The sequence below is a fragment of the Eubalaena glacialis genome, chromosome 11 (assembly GCF_028564815.1).
Source record: "Eubalaena glacialis isolate mEubGla1 chromosome 11, mEubGla1.1.hap2.+ XY, whole genome shotgun sequence".
Classification (NCBI taxonomy): Eukaryota; Metazoa; Chordata; class Mammalia; order Artiodactyla; family Balaenidae; genus Eubalaena; species Eubalaena glacialis.
This window is the reverse complement of record NC_083726.1, coordinates 39,400,447-39,421,764: the sequence shown is the minus strand read 5'-3', so window position 1 is coordinate 39,421,764 and position 21,318 is coordinate 39,400,447. Positions and strand designations below refer to the sequence as shown.

General features: G+C 34.7%; 1 protein-coding gene and 1 long non-coding RNA gene across 3 annotated transcripts in view; one reads left to right on the top strand and one right to left on the bottom strand.

The window, feature by feature from the left end:
* LOC133100603 (uncharacterized) overlaps window positions 1-21,318 on the bottom strand; it is a 48,722-nt gene that overhangs the window by 3,536 nt on the left and 23,868 nt on the right. The gene's annotated exons all lie outside the window — the stretch shown is intronic.
* Window positions 1-21,318, top strand: part of OTOGL (otogelin like) — a 147,729-nt gene that overhangs the window by 119,649 nt on the left and 6,762 nt on the right. For both annotated transcript variants that reach the window (XM_061204876.1, XM_061204875.1), the window contains 12 exons: window positions 784-925; window positions 6,329-6,514; window positions 7,921-8,133; window positions 8,613-8,717; window positions 9,380-9,487; window positions 10,859-10,960; window positions 11,469-11,573; window positions 11,658-11,698; window positions 15,912-15,975; window positions 17,064-17,242; window positions 17,684-17,791; window positions 20,640-20,759. In XM_061204876.1, the coding sequence (XP_061060859.1) occupies window positions 784-925; window positions 6,329-6,514; window positions 7,921-8,133; window positions 8,613-8,717; window positions 9,380-9,487; window positions 10,859-10,960; window positions 11,469-11,573; window positions 11,658-11,698; window positions 15,912-15,975; window positions 17,064-17,242; window positions 17,684-17,791; window positions 20,640-20,759 (1,473 nt within the window). The remainder of the gene's footprint in view (window positions 1-783; window positions 926-6,328; window positions 6,515-7,920; window positions 8,134-8,612; window positions 8,718-9,379; window positions 9,488-10,858; window positions 10,961-11,468; window positions 11,574-11,657; window positions 11,699-15,911; window positions 15,976-17,063; window positions 17,243-17,683; window positions 17,792-20,639; window positions 20,760-21,318) is intronic.

The window sequence follows — 21,318 nt, the reverse complement described above, 5'->3', positions numbered from 1 at the left end:
AACTGAGGAGATTCAACAGAGGAGACTAAAAAGGAAGTAATATCTTAGTTTTTATAGATATGGACCTTGAAGAAAAAATGATAGGATATGAAAAATATTAAGTATTTTTATCTAACACTTTGACCTGTGTCCAAATTTAACATCTGAATGTAGATGCTTAGTATGTTTGCTGAATAAATGAGCAGAGAAAAATTGGAGTGAATGTTGTTACAAGTTAAATTATTTAGATTTCAGATATCTCTAGATCAAAATGAAACATAATCTGTAGAAAAAATGAGTTTCTAATTAAGTTGAGGCATGACAAATTATATAAATTATTTGACCAATGTTCAATATTAGTACATGATTTTTTGAGAAGCATTTATAACCTCATTTAATGGGCAGTGCCATGTATCATTACAGAAAGCTTTAGGAGCTTCCAGTTTTATCTGTAATAGGTCAAAGTCTTATTCAGTATATAGAAAACATGATTGTAACCCAAAATGTAATATCAGAAATAGGTTTTTGCTGGGTCCACATACTCTGTTTCTCTTCCATCTTTATAAGATAGATTTATGTAGATTAGTACAGACAATATTTATCTTATCTAAAACTGTGTGTTTAAAAAATTATAAATTCAGAGGTGACATCTAACATTACGAAGCTTTGAAAATCTAAGGTCAAAGAGGAACTATAATGAATATTAACTTGCTACCTTTTGATTCTCCAAATAGTTTAGTCTAGCTTAGGGCCTTCAGAGAAATAAAACAACATAACTTATTCCAAGGCACAATGTATCTCTAGGTTTCACCACAAGACTTTTGTGAAAAGATGTGGATCAATTATACCTATTTTTGGAACTATGAATGTGATGCCCTTTCTGCATATGTGGCTCTATGTAACAAGTTTGACATTTGCATTCCGTGGAGAACACCTGATTACTGCTGTAAGTAGTACACTTCAAACAACATTTTCCAACACTCAAATAACAGTCCAGTTTTTTGCATTCACTTCTTTCTTTTCCTTTTCATCACAAAATCATTTTTAAAAATTCATTTATTTATTTATTTTTGGCTGTGTTGGGACTTCGTTGCTGCGCACAGGCTTTCTCTAGTTGCCACGAGCGGGGGCTACTCTTCGTGGTGGTGCGTGGGCTTCTCATTGCAGTGGCTTCTCTTGTTGCGGAGCACGGGCTCTAGGCATGTGGGCTTCAGTAGTTGTGGCACGTGGGCTCAGTAGTTGTGGCTCGTGGGCTCTAGAGCGCAGGCTCAGTAGTTGTGGCTCACGGGCTTAGTTGCTCCGTGGCATGTGGGATCTTCCGGGACCAGGGATCGAACCTGTGCCCCCTGCATTGGCAGGCGGATTCTTAACCACTGTGCCACCAGGGAAGTCCACAAAATAATTTTGTAAGAATAAAACGAATGTAAATGTAACCTATAGTTAGGTCTCCCACTTAAGCAACTTCTGTTTTTTTCCTGGTCTAAATTTAAAGCAAGGGTGGGGGTCAAGAAGGTGGAGTAGGAAGACCTTGAACTCACCTCCTCCAACAGACATACCAAAATTACAGTTACTTACAGGGAAACCATCTATGAGAATGACCTGAACACTAGCAGAAAAGATATTCCACAGCAAAAGTCATAAAGAAGGAACACCACCAAGATGGGCAGGAAGGGCAGAGATGCGCTATAGTCAGGACCCACACCCTTTGGTTAGTGACCTATAAATAGGAGGTATATCACAATTGTAGACGTCCTTCCTAAGAAGTGAGGGGTCCAAGCCCCACATTGTCCTCCCCAGCCTAAAGTCCTGCACCAGGAAGATGAGTCCTCAGAACTTCTGGCTTTGAAAACCAGCAGGGCTTATGTTTGGGAGAACTGGAGGGCTATAGGAAACAGAGACTCTGCTCTTAAAGGGCGTGCACAAATTCTCCCATGCTCCAAGTCCCAGGGCAGAGGAAGTAGTTTGAAAGGTCACTGTGTCAGAACCACTTGCTGATCTTGGAGAGCCCACTGCAGAGTCAGGAGGCAACTGAGACTCACCCTGGGGATGGAGATGCTGGCAGCATCCATTTTTGGGAGCTTATTCTACTGCAATAACACTGGCGCTGGCAAAAGACTGTTTTGGAATCCTCCCACTAGCCTATTAGTTCCAGGGGCTTCTCTGCCCTCCAGTGGGTCAGCACCAGCTGCAAGCCCTCCAGGCTGTGCAGACAGCCATGCAGAAAGCCTACCCCACCCTCCAGGGGCCCCCAGTCACTGCGGCATTACAGCCAACCAGGCCAGGGGCCAGCCCTGCCTACCAGTGCACCCACAGTAGTTGGCACTGCCACAATAGAAGCGTGCACACAGCCTACATAGGGGGCACTGCTAGAGCATGCAGCTCTGGTGACCAGAGAGGAGTGTGCCCTCACAACAAAAACCAGAGCAAGACACCAAAGAAAAGAAAATTACAGGCCAGTACCACTGAGGAACATAGATAACAAAACTCCTCAACAAAACATTAGTAAACTGAATTCAGCAGCACATTAAAAGGATCATGTCATGATGAAGTGTGATTTATCCCAGGGACGCCAATGATGGTTCAGTATCTGCCAGTCAGTCAGTGTGATAAACCACATTACCAAATTGAAGAATAGAAATCATCTCAATAGGTGCAAAAAAAGTTTCTGACAAAATTCAACATCCACTTATGATAAAAATCTCTCAATAAAGTGGGTACAGAGGGAGCATACCTCAATATAATAAAGACCACATATGAGAAAACTACAGCCAACATCATACTCAATAGTGAAAAGCTAAAGGATTTCCTCTAAGATCAGGAAAAAAACAAGGATACCCACTCTCACCACTTTTATTCAGCATAGTATCAGAAGTCCTAGGCACAGCAGTCAGACAAGAAAAAGAGATAAAGGTGTCCAAATTGGAAAGGAACAAGTAAAACTGTCACTGTTTGCAGATGACATAATACTATACATAGAAATCCTAAAGACACCACCAAAATCTATTAGAACTAATAAATGAATTCAGTAAAGTTGCAGGGTACAAAATTAATATACATAAATCTGTTGTGTTTCTGTACACTAATAACAAACTACCAGAAAGAGAAATTAAGAAAACAATCCCATTTACAACTGTATCAAAAATAACAAAATACCTAGGAATAAATCTAACCAAAGAAGTAAAAGACTTGTACTTGGAAAACTATAAGACATTGATAAGAGAAATTGAAGATGACAAAAACAAATGGAAACATGCCATGCTCATGGATTGGAAGAATTAATATTGTTAAAATTATCATTTACCCAAAATAATCTAGAGATTCAATGCTAACCCTATCAAAGTACCAAAGGAATTTTTTACAGAACTAGAACAAATAATTCTAAAATTTGTATGGAAACACAAAAGACCTCAAATAGCCAAAGTAATCTTGAGAAAGAAAAAAAAATCTGTAGGTATCACCTTCCCTGATTTCAAACTATACTACAAAGCTATAGTAATCAGAATAGTATGCTACTGGCACAAAAACAGACACATAGATCAACAGAACAGAATAAAGAGCCCAGAAATAAAACCACACTTATATGGTCAATTAACCTATGACAGGAAGCAAGATGTATTTGGGGAAAGAAAGCCTCTTCAATAAATGGTGTTGGTAAAACTGGACAGCGGCATGCAAAAGAATCAAACTGGGCTACTTTCTCAAACCATATACAAAAATAAACTCAAAACAACTAAAGACTGAAATGTAAGCCCTGAAACCATAAAATTAGATGAAGACATAGGCAGTATGCTTTTTTGACATCAGTCTTAGCAATTTTTTTTGAATATGTCTCCTCAGGCAAGGGAAATAAAAGCAAAAATAAACAAATGGGACTAAATGAAACTAAAAAGCTTTTGCACAGCAAAGGAAACTATCAACAAAATGGAAAAGCATCTTAGTGAATGGGAGAAGATGTTTGCAAAATATATGTCTGCTAAGGGGTTAATATCCAAAATATCCAAAATATTGGATACTCATGTAACTCATGTAACTCATGTAACTCAACATCAAAAAACAAACAACCCAATTAAAAAATGTGTAGAGGATCTAAATAGACATTTTTCCAAAGAAGGCATACAGGTGACCAACAGACACATGAAAAGGTGCTCAATATCACTAACCATCAGAGGAATATAAATCAAAACCACAATGACATACCACCTTACACCTGTCAGAAAGGCTGTCATCAAAAAGACAAAAATAACAAGTGTTGGTGAGGGTGTGGAGAAACGGCAACCCTCCTGCACTGTTTGTGGGTTTGTAAACTGGTACAGCCACTATTTAAAATAGTATGGAGTTTCCTCAAAAAACTAGAAATAGCATATGGTCCAGAAATTTCACTTTTGAGTATTTACCTGAAGAAAACAGAAATACTAACTCAAAAAGAAATATGCACCCCTATGTTCATTGCAGCATTATTTACAATAGCCATGAAATGGAAACAACCTAAGTGCCCATCTATAGATGAATGGATAAAGAAGATGTGGTATATATATACAATGGAATACTACACAGCCATAAAAAATGAAATATGGCCAGTTGTGACAACATGGGTGGATCTAGAAGGAATTACGCTAAGTGAAATATGTCAGACAAAGAAAGACAAATACTGTATGATCTCATATATGGAATCTAAAAAACAAAACAAACAAACAAAACAAAACAAAAATAGATTCATAGATAATAGAGAACAAATGGGTGGTTGCCAGTGGGGAGGGGTGAAATAGGTGATAGGGATTAAGAGATACAAACCTCCAGTTATAAAGTAAATAAGCCTAGGCGATTTAATATACAGCATAAGGAATATGGTCAGTAACATTGTAATAACTTTGTATGTGGACAGATGGTTGCTAGACTTATTGTGGTGATTATTTCATAATGTATGCAAGTGTCAAATGACTATGTAGTACACCTGAAACTAACGTAATATTGTATGTCAACTATATTTCAATTTGAATAAATGAATGAATGGATTTAAAGTAGGCCTCAATTCTCCCAAAAGAAAACCTAGTCCACAAATGTTAGTTAGCAAAATAGATTGAAATATTGAAGAAATCACAGAGGTTTGAAGGGGATTTTAATCTTATACCCTACAGCACACTTTACTGGTCCTCATTCAACCTGCCTCTCTTTCCCATGCTTGTCCTTACACGTTGTATGTGGAGAGGTTGGAGATTTTTCTTCCCCCTTTTCCTTCTTCCTAACATAATATCTACATCCTAGAAACCAATCTTTCTGGCTTTCTTTGATTAATATCTAGGTTCAATATTTTTCCAGATACATGTTTGTATTTCCTTTTTCTTTTATATTTATCCTTTACCCATTTTTATACATAGGGCTCAAGCTTTCTCATCAAGTTATAACTTTTCATACAAATTTTTTATTAAACTTTTCAACAATCTTGGGCACATTTTACCGAAAATATTGTTAATTTAATTATAGTCATTCAATGGTAAAAGATTTTCAAAATGAATGTTACTAAAATGCTCAAAATAAAAGGTTTTCATCCCCCCCAAAAAAGAATAAAATGCACAGATAAAGAATAATATATCATAGACACCAGTTACATGACTCCACTTCAGAAATAAAGCAGCTCCTGGTGTGCCCTCTCCTGTCCCTTTCCTCTCCCTACTCCCCCAGAGGTACTCACTATTCAAGAGTGGGGTTACTTGATTCACTGGGAACATACAACATCTTCAGTTTTACTATTACAATCGTTCTCTACTGAGATGTTACCAATTTACACCTCCACCAGCTGCATGTTCATTTTTTAACAGTATGACTTTTTAAGATCGCTGAAAATCAACAAGAATTTTCTGAAACATCATTTAGAAACTGCTCAGCAATGGTAGTTTCTTCTGACAGTGAAGGATTAAGCCTAAATACTTGGGATTTTTCTTTTCTATGACTTGGTTGAGTTGCATATTTAAAACATATTTCTGTGCTTATTCTGTGTGGACTGTTGTATCTCCTCCTACTGCACAGAGCAGTAACTTCATAATAGTTGACTCTATATTTATGCCAACCAAATTTGGGCTGCGTTTTGGTAATATTTATTTGATATAAATCAGATGAATTTTTCCTGCTATAACATAATACTAGCTGGACACCTGGAAGATGCTCAAAAATACTCATTGATTTTTTTGTTTCTAATTTATAGTTAAGTAATACATGAAAAATGGACTTTGAGGAGACTGAAAATGTGCAAAATTTATTTTCAGAAAGAAAACTAACATTTCTTCCTTTTACTAGAATTCAAGTAGGTCACTTTTATCATTAGCAAATTCCACAAATCCTCTATTATTTATAGCTCTGAGTTGCCCAGAGGGGAAGGAATATCAACCCTGCGTGCGACCTTGTGAAGCAAGAACATGTCTGAACAGATGGTTCTATGGACACTCTTCATGTCTGAATTTAAGAGAAGACTGTGTGTGCAAAAATGGAACCATTCTTCGCAGGCCAGAGTCAACTCAGTGCATTCCAGAGAAAGAATGTGGTAAGCAGAGAAGTGCAAAATGACATCTTAGGGACCCAGCAAATAAATAATACTTTTTTAGAACTTGGAGAGATGTGCTGAGAAAGATTGATTAAAGGTCACCTAAGTGTTGGAAAGGAAGAGAGTATGTAGTTTGATTTTAATATGATTTCAGTTGAAGTTACCAGAATTACGGGCTTCGGTGGTGATATGTTTTAATCTATACTTATGCCTATAATAACTGGAAAAGAATATGGCAAATTAAGAATGAAGAGAATAGTGTGTGGACTGAATTGAAAGTTCAATTATTTCATGTATTAATGATTCAGCTTTACCTCTATGAGCCTGAGGTTATGCATCTGCAAAATGGGGAAAATAATAGGACTTACCCCACAGGGTTAGTGTGGGGATACATAAAATAATAGAGTTTTGTAACAGTGCCTAGAGAAAAATAAACACTCAAGAAATTTCAGAAAGTGTTGTTATCTGGGAGAAAACATTGAGTATTTCTACTTTCATTTTCAAACCATTTTATCCTGACACATTGTCTCCGTGGTGGTTGTGGATAAAAAAGGGCCCAACTGAGAAAACTGCAGTACAGTACTTTATCTATCATAGGGCTCATTGTTATGGTCAGAAGTAATGCTAGTAATTCAAGGGAAAGGCAAGTAGAAGTGAAATGAATATATTGTTTCAGAAAAAAGTTTGTGTTTGCCACTGAAGAAAGTATTTGTGGAAGAATTTGAGAATATACATGGTTATATTTGTTTTTAGGGACCTGTGAGATTGGTTTGGTAGTAAATAAAGTAAGAGAAATTCACTGGAGGCTGGGAATATGGTGGTCACTTCATTTATCTTTATTATTCCTTAAAAGAACTACTAGAGGGCCATATTTATCATTATGTAAAACATTCATAATAAAAGTAATAGAGTCACTAAATAATATTTTGCTTGACTACCTACTTTCTACATTTAGATTTTAAAGCTGAAATGTTTTGAATTTTGATATGACAAACATGTTAATGTGAGGTAGAGACTACCTTGTTTTCTAATACCACTCAGTTTTAATAGTTGATATTTTAAAACCAATTAAAATTTATGTTACTAAGTTTGTTCAAGCTAAATAAATTGTATTAACAAGACGAATAAAAAATAATTAACAAATCATCTTATTTATAGAAGAGGACATGCAAATTTACAGATAGTTGTAGAAGGGAAAAATATTTTCTGTGGACTATAAAAATTTCATTAAAGAAAAATGTAAGCTAGTAGCTGATGAACAAAAAAGAAGAAGCTGAGAAAGGGTAGATAATGTGACATGTTACCTGTGTCACTGGGCCAAGTCACAGTCTGAAATCAAAACATCACAGCTTGGTTTATTTTCGTGCCCAGGTTCTAAGTGATATAACATTGACCATCTTTTTAAGCGTGCACTGATAGTGAAGACCAGCCTCGAACTGCTGGGGAGGTTTGGAATGGGGGCATTGACGAATGTGCCCTGTACAAATGTTTGGAGAATGGAAGTATTATTCCCATAGAACCTGATTGTGATGAAGAGCCCTCGCCAATTTGTGAACGAGAAGCTGAAGTCGTCCTGGGCTTCTTTGATAAGTGGACCTGCTGTTCAAAGGAAGTTTGCAGTATGTATGCAGGCTGAAGCCTTACAGTCTGTTAATGCCACAAAATATGTTGATATTCTTTGTGAAAAAGCAGGGCAGGCATGATGCTTGGTGTTAAAAAAAATGTATGGGGTTAAAGTAACAATGAAAGTATTGCCATAAATGTCACCTACACTTTCTCAAAGCAAGTTTTACCTCATTATAGTTTTGTTGATTTTGCAAACAGACATGCAAAACTCTGGCTATTATCAAATAATAATATTCAGAAATACGTGAAGATAAAAGATCTGGGAATCTTTGACTTATGACAATCAGGGGTCAAAGACAACAATAGGTAACCTTAACTCTGCTGCCTTTTCACATATGACCATTCTATGAGCTGAATGGTTTAATTTGTAGTGTAAAAACATGCAGAGTGAGAATCATTTCCCTGCTTTGAGTTAGAAACACAGGATTTTAGTTGTGTTCACAAATTTTTTAATACTTCTGTTTATTTCCAGGCTGTGACATGACTTTGTGTGAAACTGCCATTCCAACATGTACAAATAGTCAAAAATTGATCGTTGGCCATAGCCCTCTTTCTTGCTGTCCACAGTACCAATGTGGTGAGTAATTAATTAGGAAAAGTAAGAATGAGGTTCACTGTTCAGAGTAGTGGATTAAATTCTCATTTTTGTGTCTACAAGGAAATTTATTATAAAAGATTGTTTGCAGAGCTGTCTTGCTAAAGGTAGCTTTTTTAAAACCTGCAATTTCTTTATAAATATGTATATATATGAACTTCAAATCTATTTATTATATAAATATATATATATAATTAACTCATTTTAAAGACCTTAATTTCAGTGGAAATATGTATTTTGAATGTATATATTTGTATATTTTAAATGTAAATAATTTGCCATTTCCTATATATTTCTGCTAAGATTTTATAGCAGGATAGATATAGATATAGATATAGATATAGATATATATATATATATACACACACACACACACACACACACACATACAGATGATTAATCATATATATGATTAATAGAATGTTATATATATTTTTTAAATGTCTATTTACATATATTTTATATGTAAAAGTATTTATTTTATATATAAATAACCTGCCATTTCCTATATATTTCTGCTAAGATTAAGATTTTTTTAATGAGCTAATTATCACTAAATTCAAAGAGAACTGAGCCACACTATTTCATTTATTTATTGTCTCACTCTATACACATTTCCAAATATCTCTGGAATGTTTCTGCAGAATGTGACCCATTCAAATGCCCCAAAATTGCAGTGCCAGAATGCAGAGAAGACCAGTTCATGATTCAGGTTCAACAGGAAGAGACTTGCTGCTTTCCTCCTGCCTGTGGTAAGCATTCTGTGAGGTCGTTTCCTGGAAGAGGGAGGATCTAGGGAAAATCTCTCATTTCATGTGAATTTCATGGGACTCAATGGTAACCAGTATTCTGCTGATATATTCTTAAAATTCAACTGAACAAGAATAGCAGAAAAGAAAGTACAGCATTTTAAATGATTCTTGACAATTATTTCAATTAGTACTACTTTTCCCTATCGACAAAGACTATGTATATCATTGAAAACATGATCAAGATAATATAATCAATTAAAAAAAATAAGGCTAGCACCTAGTTCTTTTTAGAGAAAAATTTAGCCCTGGCTTTCCTGAATAACCAACTAAATAAACGACTCTGCTAAGCAGCCTACCTCTTTAAAACTTCATCTCCTGTATATCTTGTGTAAGCAGATGATCTTGAAAAGAGAATGGTGGAAATAAATGAAAGGTGTCTGGGAAATGACTGAATTTGAGCTATATATTCTGTCTGACGAACTAGACTTTGAAAAATAAAGAATTCTCTTTTCCATTTCATTGAGGAATTATCATATCAAAGGCTGTTGATTAATGTAGGTTTCAGATAAACCTATGTAGATCAAAGCACTTCTTTTTGTATCATTTAAGGTTCTTTGACTGCAGTGGCAACAACTGATTGATTCCGGCTAGCTTAAGCACAACCGATTATTGGGACAGTTGGGGAATCAAGATTTTGTAGAATCAGGATGAAGCATTCAGCCAAGCCCTGGGAAGGAGGGAAACCAGCTTCTCTAGGTGGCAGTCACTAATGATTGAGTCAGCAACATCCGTTTCCTGTCTTGATGTGCCTCTATTTATGACTCAAATGCTATAGAAAGACATTCTCATTCGTCTAAAGTGGGTTTTTCCTACACATGGGCCTGGTAAGAGTGAGGCACCTTTATTAAGAGTCACTCCAAGACTGCGTAGGTGAGGCATTTCCTCAAGTTCATTAAGAGAGTTGTTATCAAAGTTGGAAGAGGGATGCTAAGAGCTCAGAAGAACAGGTGCCTACTACATTGTTCATTCATAGGAGTGATCAAGAGTAGTGAATTAAGAAAACTTAAATAAGTAAATCAATGGTATTTTGATCCTAGTAAGAACAAATTACTCCTGAAATCTTATATTTCTGGTAAGATGGTTCTTCTGTATCACTGTGCTTGGGAAAGTATAAAGCAATACACTCAGATAGTATTATTGTTTTTATGACCAAATAAGGAGATCCGTTTATTAAATCCTTATTTTCCTTGCTTCCTATTTTGTTTTACATAATGTATTTTTATTTTGATTTTATATGTGTACAGTAATCTGAACTGATAACGAGTTTGTTTTTAGCCCAGCTGTGACTTTGCCTTTTTGTTTCACCTTTAGTTTGCAAATCCTGCACTGAACCTATTCCACTATGTACTGACGGAGAATTTCTCACTGTGGATCTTAATACTACACACTTCTGTTGTCCTCAGTATTACTGTGGTAAGTATATTTTAACTAATTAAAAATATCTAGATATGTTCAATATTTAAGAAGGCCAGTGCATGTTAATTGTACTGTTATATGAGACCTTAGTTGAGTTCTAGCATATTAAATACATGTAATGTTTCCATACATCTAAGAGTGCTTCTTGGATAGTATCGTTACTTCCCCAAAATGGATTAGCTATGACTTTTCTCATCATCCTAGACTTTCTAGACATACATGTGATTCCATACCCTCTTCACCTCCTTTCTCTTCTTGCCCCTCTGCCATTTCTCAGGGCTCTTAACCTGATGCGGGTGTCCTAGTTCTACTACTGTTGTTTTATCTGCTTGTGAGTCATTTGTTCTGTCCTTACCAACACACTGCAATTGGGCGGTGGGAGAGGCAGCTCTGGGGAGATCCAAGTCCATGTATCACATCAGTAATGGCAGTGAACTAAATGGGAGCTAGTGAAAACTAGCAACTACATGAGGTTAATCTTTACTCATGTTGTTTTTCTATTTAGTGTGTGAGCCAAATCTTTGTCCTACGCCACTACTCAACTGTGCACAAGATATGAAACTTGTGAAAGAAAATGTATCTGGTCAATGTTGTCCAACATGGCACTGTGGTAACTAATTTTCATATTTTAAAGTTTTATTAGAATGTATTAATATATTTGACCAATATAAATATGTTGTTTTTTGCCTTTTAGAATGTAGCTGTGAAAATCTTCTTATGCCAACTTGTGAAGTGGTAAGAACACATATTTTTATTGAATTTTAATATAATTTAAATCAGTTTATTCTTCCTTTATTGCTTTCATTTCTGATTTCTTTTCAGAGTTAATAGAATTATTCTCTTTAAGTTGTACTGAAGTAGATTAAATCTTCTCTGATATTAGGGAGCAGTCAACATTTTAAATTATACTTGAGACAGGAAAGTGCAATCAATATGTTATTTTTTTTTCCACTGGTGACTGAATCTACCAGTCTTATATCTACTTAAGTTCACTGGTCTTAAAATAAGCACAGTATTGAAAATATATTACCTCAATAATGAAAGGTTTCCCAGTGATTCTTTAAGAAAGTGCACTAACAATGCATCTGTTTCAGAGGAGGAGGGGGTATAAACATGTAACTAACTGTACCTTGTTAGGGGTTATGTATGAACATGCAAACCTTACAGAAATTCCAAAAATTTAATTTTTAGAAATAATAATTATGACTCTGGTATCACTTATTTAACCATTAGATGGCGGTTATGGTGCTTCACAAGTCTTTTTTTTTTTTCTTTAAATATTTACCTCCATGGTATGCCTCTAAGACTTTAGAAAGATAATATATTCCTGGCCTTATTTATCAAAGAAGACATGTTTTCTTTCACAAAGATTTTCTTTTTCTTTTCCTTCTCAAACAATGTGTATCATTAGAAACTCATTCAGACTTTTCAGGCCAAGGCTATATTCTGGGGAATAAATGAGGCACTTTTTAAAGTAACAGAACCGTTCTTAGGATGCCACTGTTTCATTTAAAAAGCAGGGTGCAAAGTTTCAGCTATGCGGGATGGATAAATGCTGGGAGAACTGTTGTACAGCATAGTGACTATAGTTAACAGCACTGTATTGTAGACTTAAAAATTTGCCAAGAGGGTAGAGCCCACGCTAAGTGCTCTTACCACAATATAATAATAATAATAAATAAGAGAGTGGGAGGAAACATTTGGAGTTAATGGATAGGTCTATGGCACGGTGATATTTCATGATGTATACTTACCTCCAAATTTGTCAAGTTGTATACATCGATTATGTACAGCTTTTTGTATGTCAAATAAATTAATTAAATTGTATTTTAAAAAAGCATTAATCTAACATTTACTCTAATGATGAGTTACCATCTGTGATTTGCATAGAATGTTTAAGCTTTACAAGTAACTTTCATAAAAATTCTCTTGGATTATTTTGTGTATACACTATATACATACACCTACAGAAAAGAGTAGAATTATGATATTGTATTTTTCTCAAGTTCTTCACAGTTTACATAACAAGTTTTGTATATTATTTCATTGAATCTTCACAAAGTAGATATATTTAGCTCATTTTATAAGTAAGAAAACTGAGGTCTAGAGAGAGTAAATGATAGACTGAGATCTTCAGGAATTAGACCAAGGGTTGTGTCTAAACGCCCATGCAAGGCAATGTATTTTTAACATTCCTTGTTCTACAAAAGTATTGACCTGACCCATTGTTCCTGAAATTGCTAAATATTTGTTTCAGTGTCTAAGATGATATATTTTAAAAAATCACATTAGTTTATTTGCAGAGACAACAAATGCCTTTCAACCTAAAGAGTCTGTTAGGTCTCTGTAGTATTTCTTTTTTTAATAACAGCTTAATTGAAATATAATTCACACACCGTACAATTCAACCATTTAAAATGTACAATTAAATGGTTTTTATTATGTTCACAGATTGTGCAAGCATCAACACAATCAATTTTAGAACAATTTTATTACCCTCTGCCACAAGAAACTCTGTACCTTTTAGCAGTCACTTATTTTCCTCAAAACTTCCTAGACCTAAGAAATCCCTAATACATTTTCTATCTGTGTCTATAGATTTTCCTATTCTTAATATTGCATATAAATGAAATCATATAACATGTGGTCTTTTGTGATTCCTTTCACTTAGCATAACGTTTTCAAGGTTCATCTGTGTTGTAGCATGTATCAGTACTTCATTCCTTTTTTTTTTTTTAAATGAACTTTTGATCTTCTCCTTTTTTATTTATTTATTTATTTATTTATTCATTTTTGGCTGTGTTGGGTCTTCGTTTCTGTGCGAGGGCTTTCTCTAGTTGCGGCAAGCGGGGGCCACTCTTCATCGCGGTGCGCGGGCCTCTCACTGTCGCGGCCTCTCTTGTTGCGGAGCATGGGCTCCAGACGCGCAGGCTCAGTAGTTGTGGCTCATGGGCCTAGTTGCTCCGCAGCATGTGGGATCTTCCCAGACCAGGGCTCGAACCCGTGTCCCCTGCATTGGCAGGCAGATTCTCAACCACTGCGCCACCAGGGAAGCCCCATTCCTTTTTACTGTTAAATAATATTCCATTTTATGTATATAACCAGACATTTGTCCAAATAAAGGTATGCAATGGCCAATAGCACATGAAAAGTTCCTTAACATCATTAGCTATCAGTTAAATGAAAATCAGAACTACAGTGAGATATCACTTCACACTCACTAAAATGACAGATATTAATACATGTTGGCAAGGATGTGGAGAAATTGGAATGCTCATACACTGCTGGTGGAAATATAAAATGGTACAGCTGCTTTAGAAGACAGCCTGGTAGTTACTCATAAGGTTAAATATATAGTTACCATATAACTCAGCAATTCCACTCCTAGGTACATATCCACGAGAAATGAAAACATATGTCCAGACAAAAGCTTGAATGTTCATAGCAGCACTGGTCATAATAGCTAAAAAGTGGAAACACTTTGAGGTGATTTTGCTACTGACTTTAAAGGAGAGGGATGCTTGCTTGAGAGTAAAAACTACCATCATATTCGATGTAATATTAAGTATTGGTAGAACAATCAGGAGTTCTTTCCTCTGGGTGAAACTGGGTACTTAAGAGAATAGAAGTGTAACTAAATATGTGAATAAGATCTCAAAGGAAACAAGTTAGGAAGGAAGAATAGAAGATTTAAGCCTAAGCATGAGAGGACACAGTGGGCATTGTGTCTCTAACTAACTATTGAAAAACAGGTAAGTGACTTAAAAGAGTTAGTGAGAGCCTAATACTTACTTATCTAATCTTTTGGAGTAATTTATGCAGTGGAAGAGTTTGATTTATTATTATTTTTAACTTTGTATTTCTAATATTTTATTTCCAATCCCATTAGAATTGTGTAATGACTAAAAGTCATAAAACATCAAAGGCGTTAATGTCTATGAAACTACTTTACAACTCGTAAAGCGCTATAAAAAGTGAGATATTATTAGCTTATGGAGAAAAGTGCCTTTTATATATTACTATGAATTTGAGTTATTTTTTGTGTCAAGAATCAAATTAGTTTTTATTACTGATGTCATATGAAAATTAAACACACCCAGGAAAAGTTGATGTTTAAAATACAATTCTTGAAACTTTAAGCCTGAGTCCTACACTTGAGAAGAACCTAAAACATTTCCATAGTAGGAAAAAGTTTAAGCATTGGTCATGACAGCAATTTACTAACAGCTAAAGGTTATAGCACTTTCTGTACATCAGCTTGTTTTAAGCTCTTTACATATATTGATCCATTTATTTCTTTCAACAGTTCTGAGGCAGACGGTATTATTATCCCCATTTTACAGATGAGGAAGGTGAGGAGCAGACTGGCTAAGTAATCTGCCCTAGGTGACAGAGCTATTAAGTAGCAGAGCATGACTGGCACAAGGGCAGTCTTGTTCCTGTGCCTGTGCTATTAATCATTGTACTACACTCTTCTGCTCTTGTTTTATATGCTAAAGCAGCCTTGCTCTGATGCAGACATCAGAGTTCTGGACCACCTCTATAGAGCAGATCAAGAACATTTTCATCAAGAGAATTTTCTAGGGTTAGCAAGCATTCGTTTATCTCTAATTGCCCACTAGAAGCTCAGAATCTAACAATATAATTTTAAAGTTAGGACAAATCATAAAGATCATCTTATCCACCTTCACTCATTTAATAGATAAGGAAATTTAAGTTTAGAGAGATTGAGTGGTCTATGATCACATTTTTATTGTGAGTATTTTCTATAGGCTACTGATTAAATGACCACTGGGTTAATCAAAGCTTGTTCACTGTCAAATATTTTTATGAACTTGTTATGTGGCTGTGGGGTAGGAAACTTATTAGATGTTATATTGTGCATTTTTTTACAATGGTAATATAATAAGCCATATTAATAAGTCATATAATAATATCTTTCTAATAGGGAGAATTTCCTGCAATAGACCGCAACTTTCAGAGTAACTGTGGATGTGTACAGTACTTCTGTGGTAACTATGTGTTTTGAAACTTTTAAATGATAATGAATATTATTGATATCTGTTGTTTACTATGAATAAATTAAAAATAAGTTTTGAGATGTATTACACATTTTAAGCCATTGGCCAGTTTTTAAGTATAAAAAGTGTACTTTTTATTTTTCAATTTCCTCTTTTGTAATATTCCTAAATGTTCTGAGAAACTTGATAACAGGACATAAAAATGATTCTTTTTCAGAGGCTTCACAGAATTTAAAGTTGATGCCAGGGTTCTTTTTAGTGTATATAATTTAATTTAAAAATAGACAACATCTAAAAGTCAGAGATTTTTGCTCACTGTTTTATTATTATTGATATTAACACTGCAAAGCATAAGGTTGATTTTTCTATGAAGTAACAAATCTTCATATTAAGTATTAGTAGGTTAATAGAAAATAAACTTTTATTCAATAGCTTAAAACTTTTGTATTTTTATATGAGAGAAGAGTTAAATCCAATGTTGGCAAGGCACAAAGAGCTTCTGAGCTGTATTCTTCATCACTATTCTAGCCTACTATAAGCCACTTTTAATGATGTGATAGCACATTATATCACCTACCTTCATCATAAAGTATGATTTATATGACTTTATTTTGCAACACAAAAAATTGAAAATTTTCTCTCAAAATAACAAAAAACATGAAATGTTACACAATCCCTTCATGAAGAGACCTACTGTTATTGACTTAGATTTTGCCTCCATTTATATCCACTCCCCAAAATTGTCATGTTATGTTTCCAGAAGAGGGAACAGCAAGTAGCTTGATGATCACTTTGGGCTAAAATTCTGGAATCTGCTATAAAGTATAGTTTTCAGAGGAGGTTCAAACAGTGTATAGCAGTTGAGTTTAGGAATCAATTTCTTACTCTATGTTAAGGAATAAATGCTACATTCATTATTAAGTGAACTCTTGAGCTGTTAACAATATATAAAGGTAAAGATCTTTACTGGTTTTGAAAAAAATTGCACATCACAATAAAAACATAGACTTAAAAGTTCCAATGATTAATTAATAAAAAACTTAATATAGTACTTTTGTTGACTTTTTTTCTTTTCTTAGAAAAGGATGATGTGTGTGTGTTTCAAGAAGTATCAGTATTGAATCCTGGCCAATCTATGATAAAGTATTTGGAAGGGGACTTTTGTTACACGGTAGAGTGTCTAGAAGAGAAAGATAACCATACAGGCTTCCACACTTTGAATTTTACAATGTTGAATTGTTCAAAAGAATGTGATGTTGTAAGTATTCTTTATAAGTCATTCTGGTGAGAGTTAATTAAATGGCAGCTGTAGAATTTGAACATCCATAAGTTAAAAATATACACTTGAATAGTTCTTTAATAATGTTAATTTGTAACATATCTATATAATGCAGTTTCCTTTTCCTGTGTATAACCTTGAGCTTTAGGAATCTTATTACCTATACAGCTTGTTTGACCTGAGCTTGTTAAATCTACTAGATGAATTTTGGCTGCTAGATGTAAAGGTTAACATCTACTTCACTTCTAATACAGCTATATAAAGTCAGTTATTATTTGAAGTGCTTCAAATTCAACCTCAGAAATGCTTTACAGGTGTTCTGAGACAGCATGGGTTATATTGGGAACCACTTTCAGAATGAATTCATTAAAAATATCAGTATTGTTATTGGCTAATTCAAATTATTATTATTATGCACAGCACCAGGTATACACTCCATCGCCAAGTGATTATGATTGTTGTGGTACCTGCAAAAATGTATCCTGCAAATTTCAAATGGAAAATGGAACATCATCAGTTATATATGAGGTATGAATTTCTTCGTTCCTAAAATGTGCTCCACGGAGGGTAGCTGTCTGTGCTATTTTCTAAAGCTGTTCCCATAAATTTGAAAAATATCACTCACACACACACATAGTGTTCTACATACAACAAGCACACCCATATACAGCATGCTTACAACACACGAGACATAGTTACATTTTAAAGTATCTGATTTCTGTTGTAAAGGAGCGTGTTAAAATGGTTTTTCAAACTTATTTTATCATAGATCCTTACTTTTTTCCCCAGATGTTAGGAATGGACTTTGAGAAATGTTGATTTCTAATAATTAGAACAAAGGAAAAGAACAATGTTATTTTATTCACTCATTTGAAATGAAACATTTTGATAGAAATCTGAAACTCAAGTTGTTAGCACTTTATTATTTCAGGTATCAAAGATTTCAGTGGGTAAATATGACAAAAGATTAAGAATATTTGAAAAATTTTTTAAAAAGAAGATCCCAAGAGCAATGAATGCTATACCACATCTTTCTGCCAAAAACAATAAAATTATTATTCAGAATTCTTCTGTTATCTCATAATAACTCTATGGAGGTTTGAAGACTGACCTACTCCTTTCCTTTTTTAGAATAGAAGAATGGAACCATGTATTAGTACAGTTGTTAGTGATGTCATCAGATTTAGGAGGGTCACAAATTCTGTTTATAATTTACATTACCTGAAGGTAGTTCCAATTTATTATTGCTATCCTTAAATTTTTTCCATTAATAGTTGAATTATATGGAGGTCTTATTTGTGGTGTTCTTAAGTACACGGGATTACTCATAGACCCAAAAGAAAAAGAGATTTCTCCAATCCTGTGCATTTTATTAAATAAGAAAAGTGGGGCTTCCCTGGTGGCGCAGTGGTTGAGAGTCTGCCTGCCGGTGCGGGGGACACGGGTTCGAGCCCTGGTCTGGGAGGATCCCACATGCCGCGGAGCGACTAGGCCCGTGAGCCACAACTGCTGAGCCTGCGCGTCTGGAGCCTGTGCTCCGCAACAAGTAGAGGCCGCGATAGTGAGAGGCCCGCGCACCGCAATGAAGAGTGGCCCCCACTTGCCGCAACTAGAGAAAGCCCTCGCACAGAAACGAAGACCCAACACAGCCAAAAATAAATAAATAAATAAAATAAAAAAAAAAAAGAAAAGTGAACAATTATCTTATTGTTTCATAGTCTATTTTTTTATAATTATGTGAAAAATAGTGTTATTGATTTAAATAATGTTGATATTGTTTATCTGTTTAATCATAGCAATATTTGTTTCATATTATATCGTTTTAAAGAGGGAGACTTGAAAAAGGAAGCTTATAAAATGAGGAGACATAGGTGTGAGAGAAAAGGAATCAGAGACTACTTGAAAATATACAGTCATGTGGGATTTTAGTAAAAGAGCAACATAAACTCTATAGATGTCAATAATCCTGTGATAGCCCTGAAGTTTAAATAAAAGATTAAATTATGTTTAGAGTATTTTTTGAGAACACAACAAGTAATGTAATATAGGTAAACATACATCAAGATTGTTAACTCTTGGCTCTTTCAAAGATAAGCTTTAGTTATCTAGAAATCTAATTCTTATGGAACAAGTAATTTTTGATTTCAGATAAATTAGATAGTACTATTTGAATTGAATATTAGAATTAATATTCGAATTTGAATGTTTTATCTTCTTTTATACCTGGACTTGTAGATCTTTTCCAGTTGAGATTCATAGAAGACCTGACGATATTTATACATTAAAATAGAATCTACAGAAAATAAAGTTTGTCAGAATTCTTTGCTGGTTCACAAGGAATCTTCAAGTCAGAGTCTGACTAGCATTTTAAAATGCAGGATATAAAATAAAAAAATATATCAACAATTACAGCCTAATAATTATATAATAATTGTTTTCAGCTGATTTTATTTCTAATTAGGAATTCTGAAATCAAGAATGAAATAAACACTTAGGGACTCCCCTGGTGGTACAGTGGTTAGGAATCCGCCTGCCAATGCAGGGGACACGGGTTCAAGCCCTGGTCCGGGAAGACCCCACATACCACGGAGCAACCAAGCCCTTGTGCCACAACTACTGAGCCTGAGTGGCACAACTACTGAAGCCCGTGCGCCTAGAGCCCGTGCTCCGCAACAAGACAAGCCACCGCAATGAGAAGCCTGCACACCACAACAAAGAGTAGCCCCCGCTCGCCACAACTAGAGAAAGCCCATGCGCAGCAACAAAGACCCAATGCAGCCAAAGATAAATAAATAAAATAAATTAATTAAAAAAAAAGAATGAAGTAAACACTTAGTATGTTAAAAAAGTTGTTAAAAGAATAGGGATATGTTTAAGAATAACCAGAAGGTATAGAAAACTAGAACCATAGGTGAATAATCACTATCATCCAAAGATTTTAAAATTTTTTGGTGATAAGGGAGTAGAAGGAAAAATAAACAAACCTCAAGAGAGGAGGCATACTAAGTAATATGATTTGTTGTTTTATAATTAGTAAGGGAATATTAGAGCAAGACCTTTGACACTTGGCCACATTAGATAATTAATTTTGTAGTAGAAAAAGATACCTATTTGCTTCTTTCCTCTCTGTTGCTTTGTTTCACATTTACATCTTGGTTCTAGTATGAAACCAAAACACCCACCCACACACATACCACATATATGTATTTTTAATTATTTTAGGTAAGTTTGGGGACATTGCCAGATGGACATTTTATGTCACAAGAAGCTCTCTGAATCTTGACTTGACTTTTGATTCAGTAGGATAGGAAACATTCTACTTAAGAAATATAGCAGATTTTAATAAGCAAACAGTAACTTTCTCTTTTATTTTTAGGAGGGGAGTACCTGGCACTATAATTGTACTACATTTGAATGTGTTAAGACTGACGAAGGGACGATGATTCTGAACTACAGTATGGTCTGTCCCCCTTTTAATGAGACTGAATGCAAAATGGTTTGTACTTTGTTATAGCTAAGAAAATTTGGCATTAAATATAATTTAGAAAATACATATTAATATGTTTTCCAAGATCATACATTCATACATTATGGCTTATTTATTTTGCTAAATGTTTTATTTTCATGTATACATAAAAGCTCTATTATATTTCCTCAGTTTGACACTTTGAGTTATATATGGCATTCCAAATAATTTTGAGTCTCCCTGAATGGACGTGATGCTATGTCTGGGTTTTTAATATGTAGACCAAAGGATTATTGAAAAATCCTTTGATCAGCCAACTTAGCCTCTCTTTCCATATGGATTAATAAACTAATCAATCAGAACTTGGTCATATTTCTCTTTCTTAAACACACAGCAGATTTATGCTGTCATTCGCTGTTTAAAGCATACTAGCCTAAGTGAAATTTGCTGTAGTTTCTCTGAGCATGGGCCACTGTGAAACTCAGCACATGCCAGAGCATAGCTGATTCTTTAGTTTTGCTCTTCCAATTCCCTTTTCTATCGTAGAAAAGCCTATTGGGAGAGTAGATTTTCGAAAGTCACACAATTT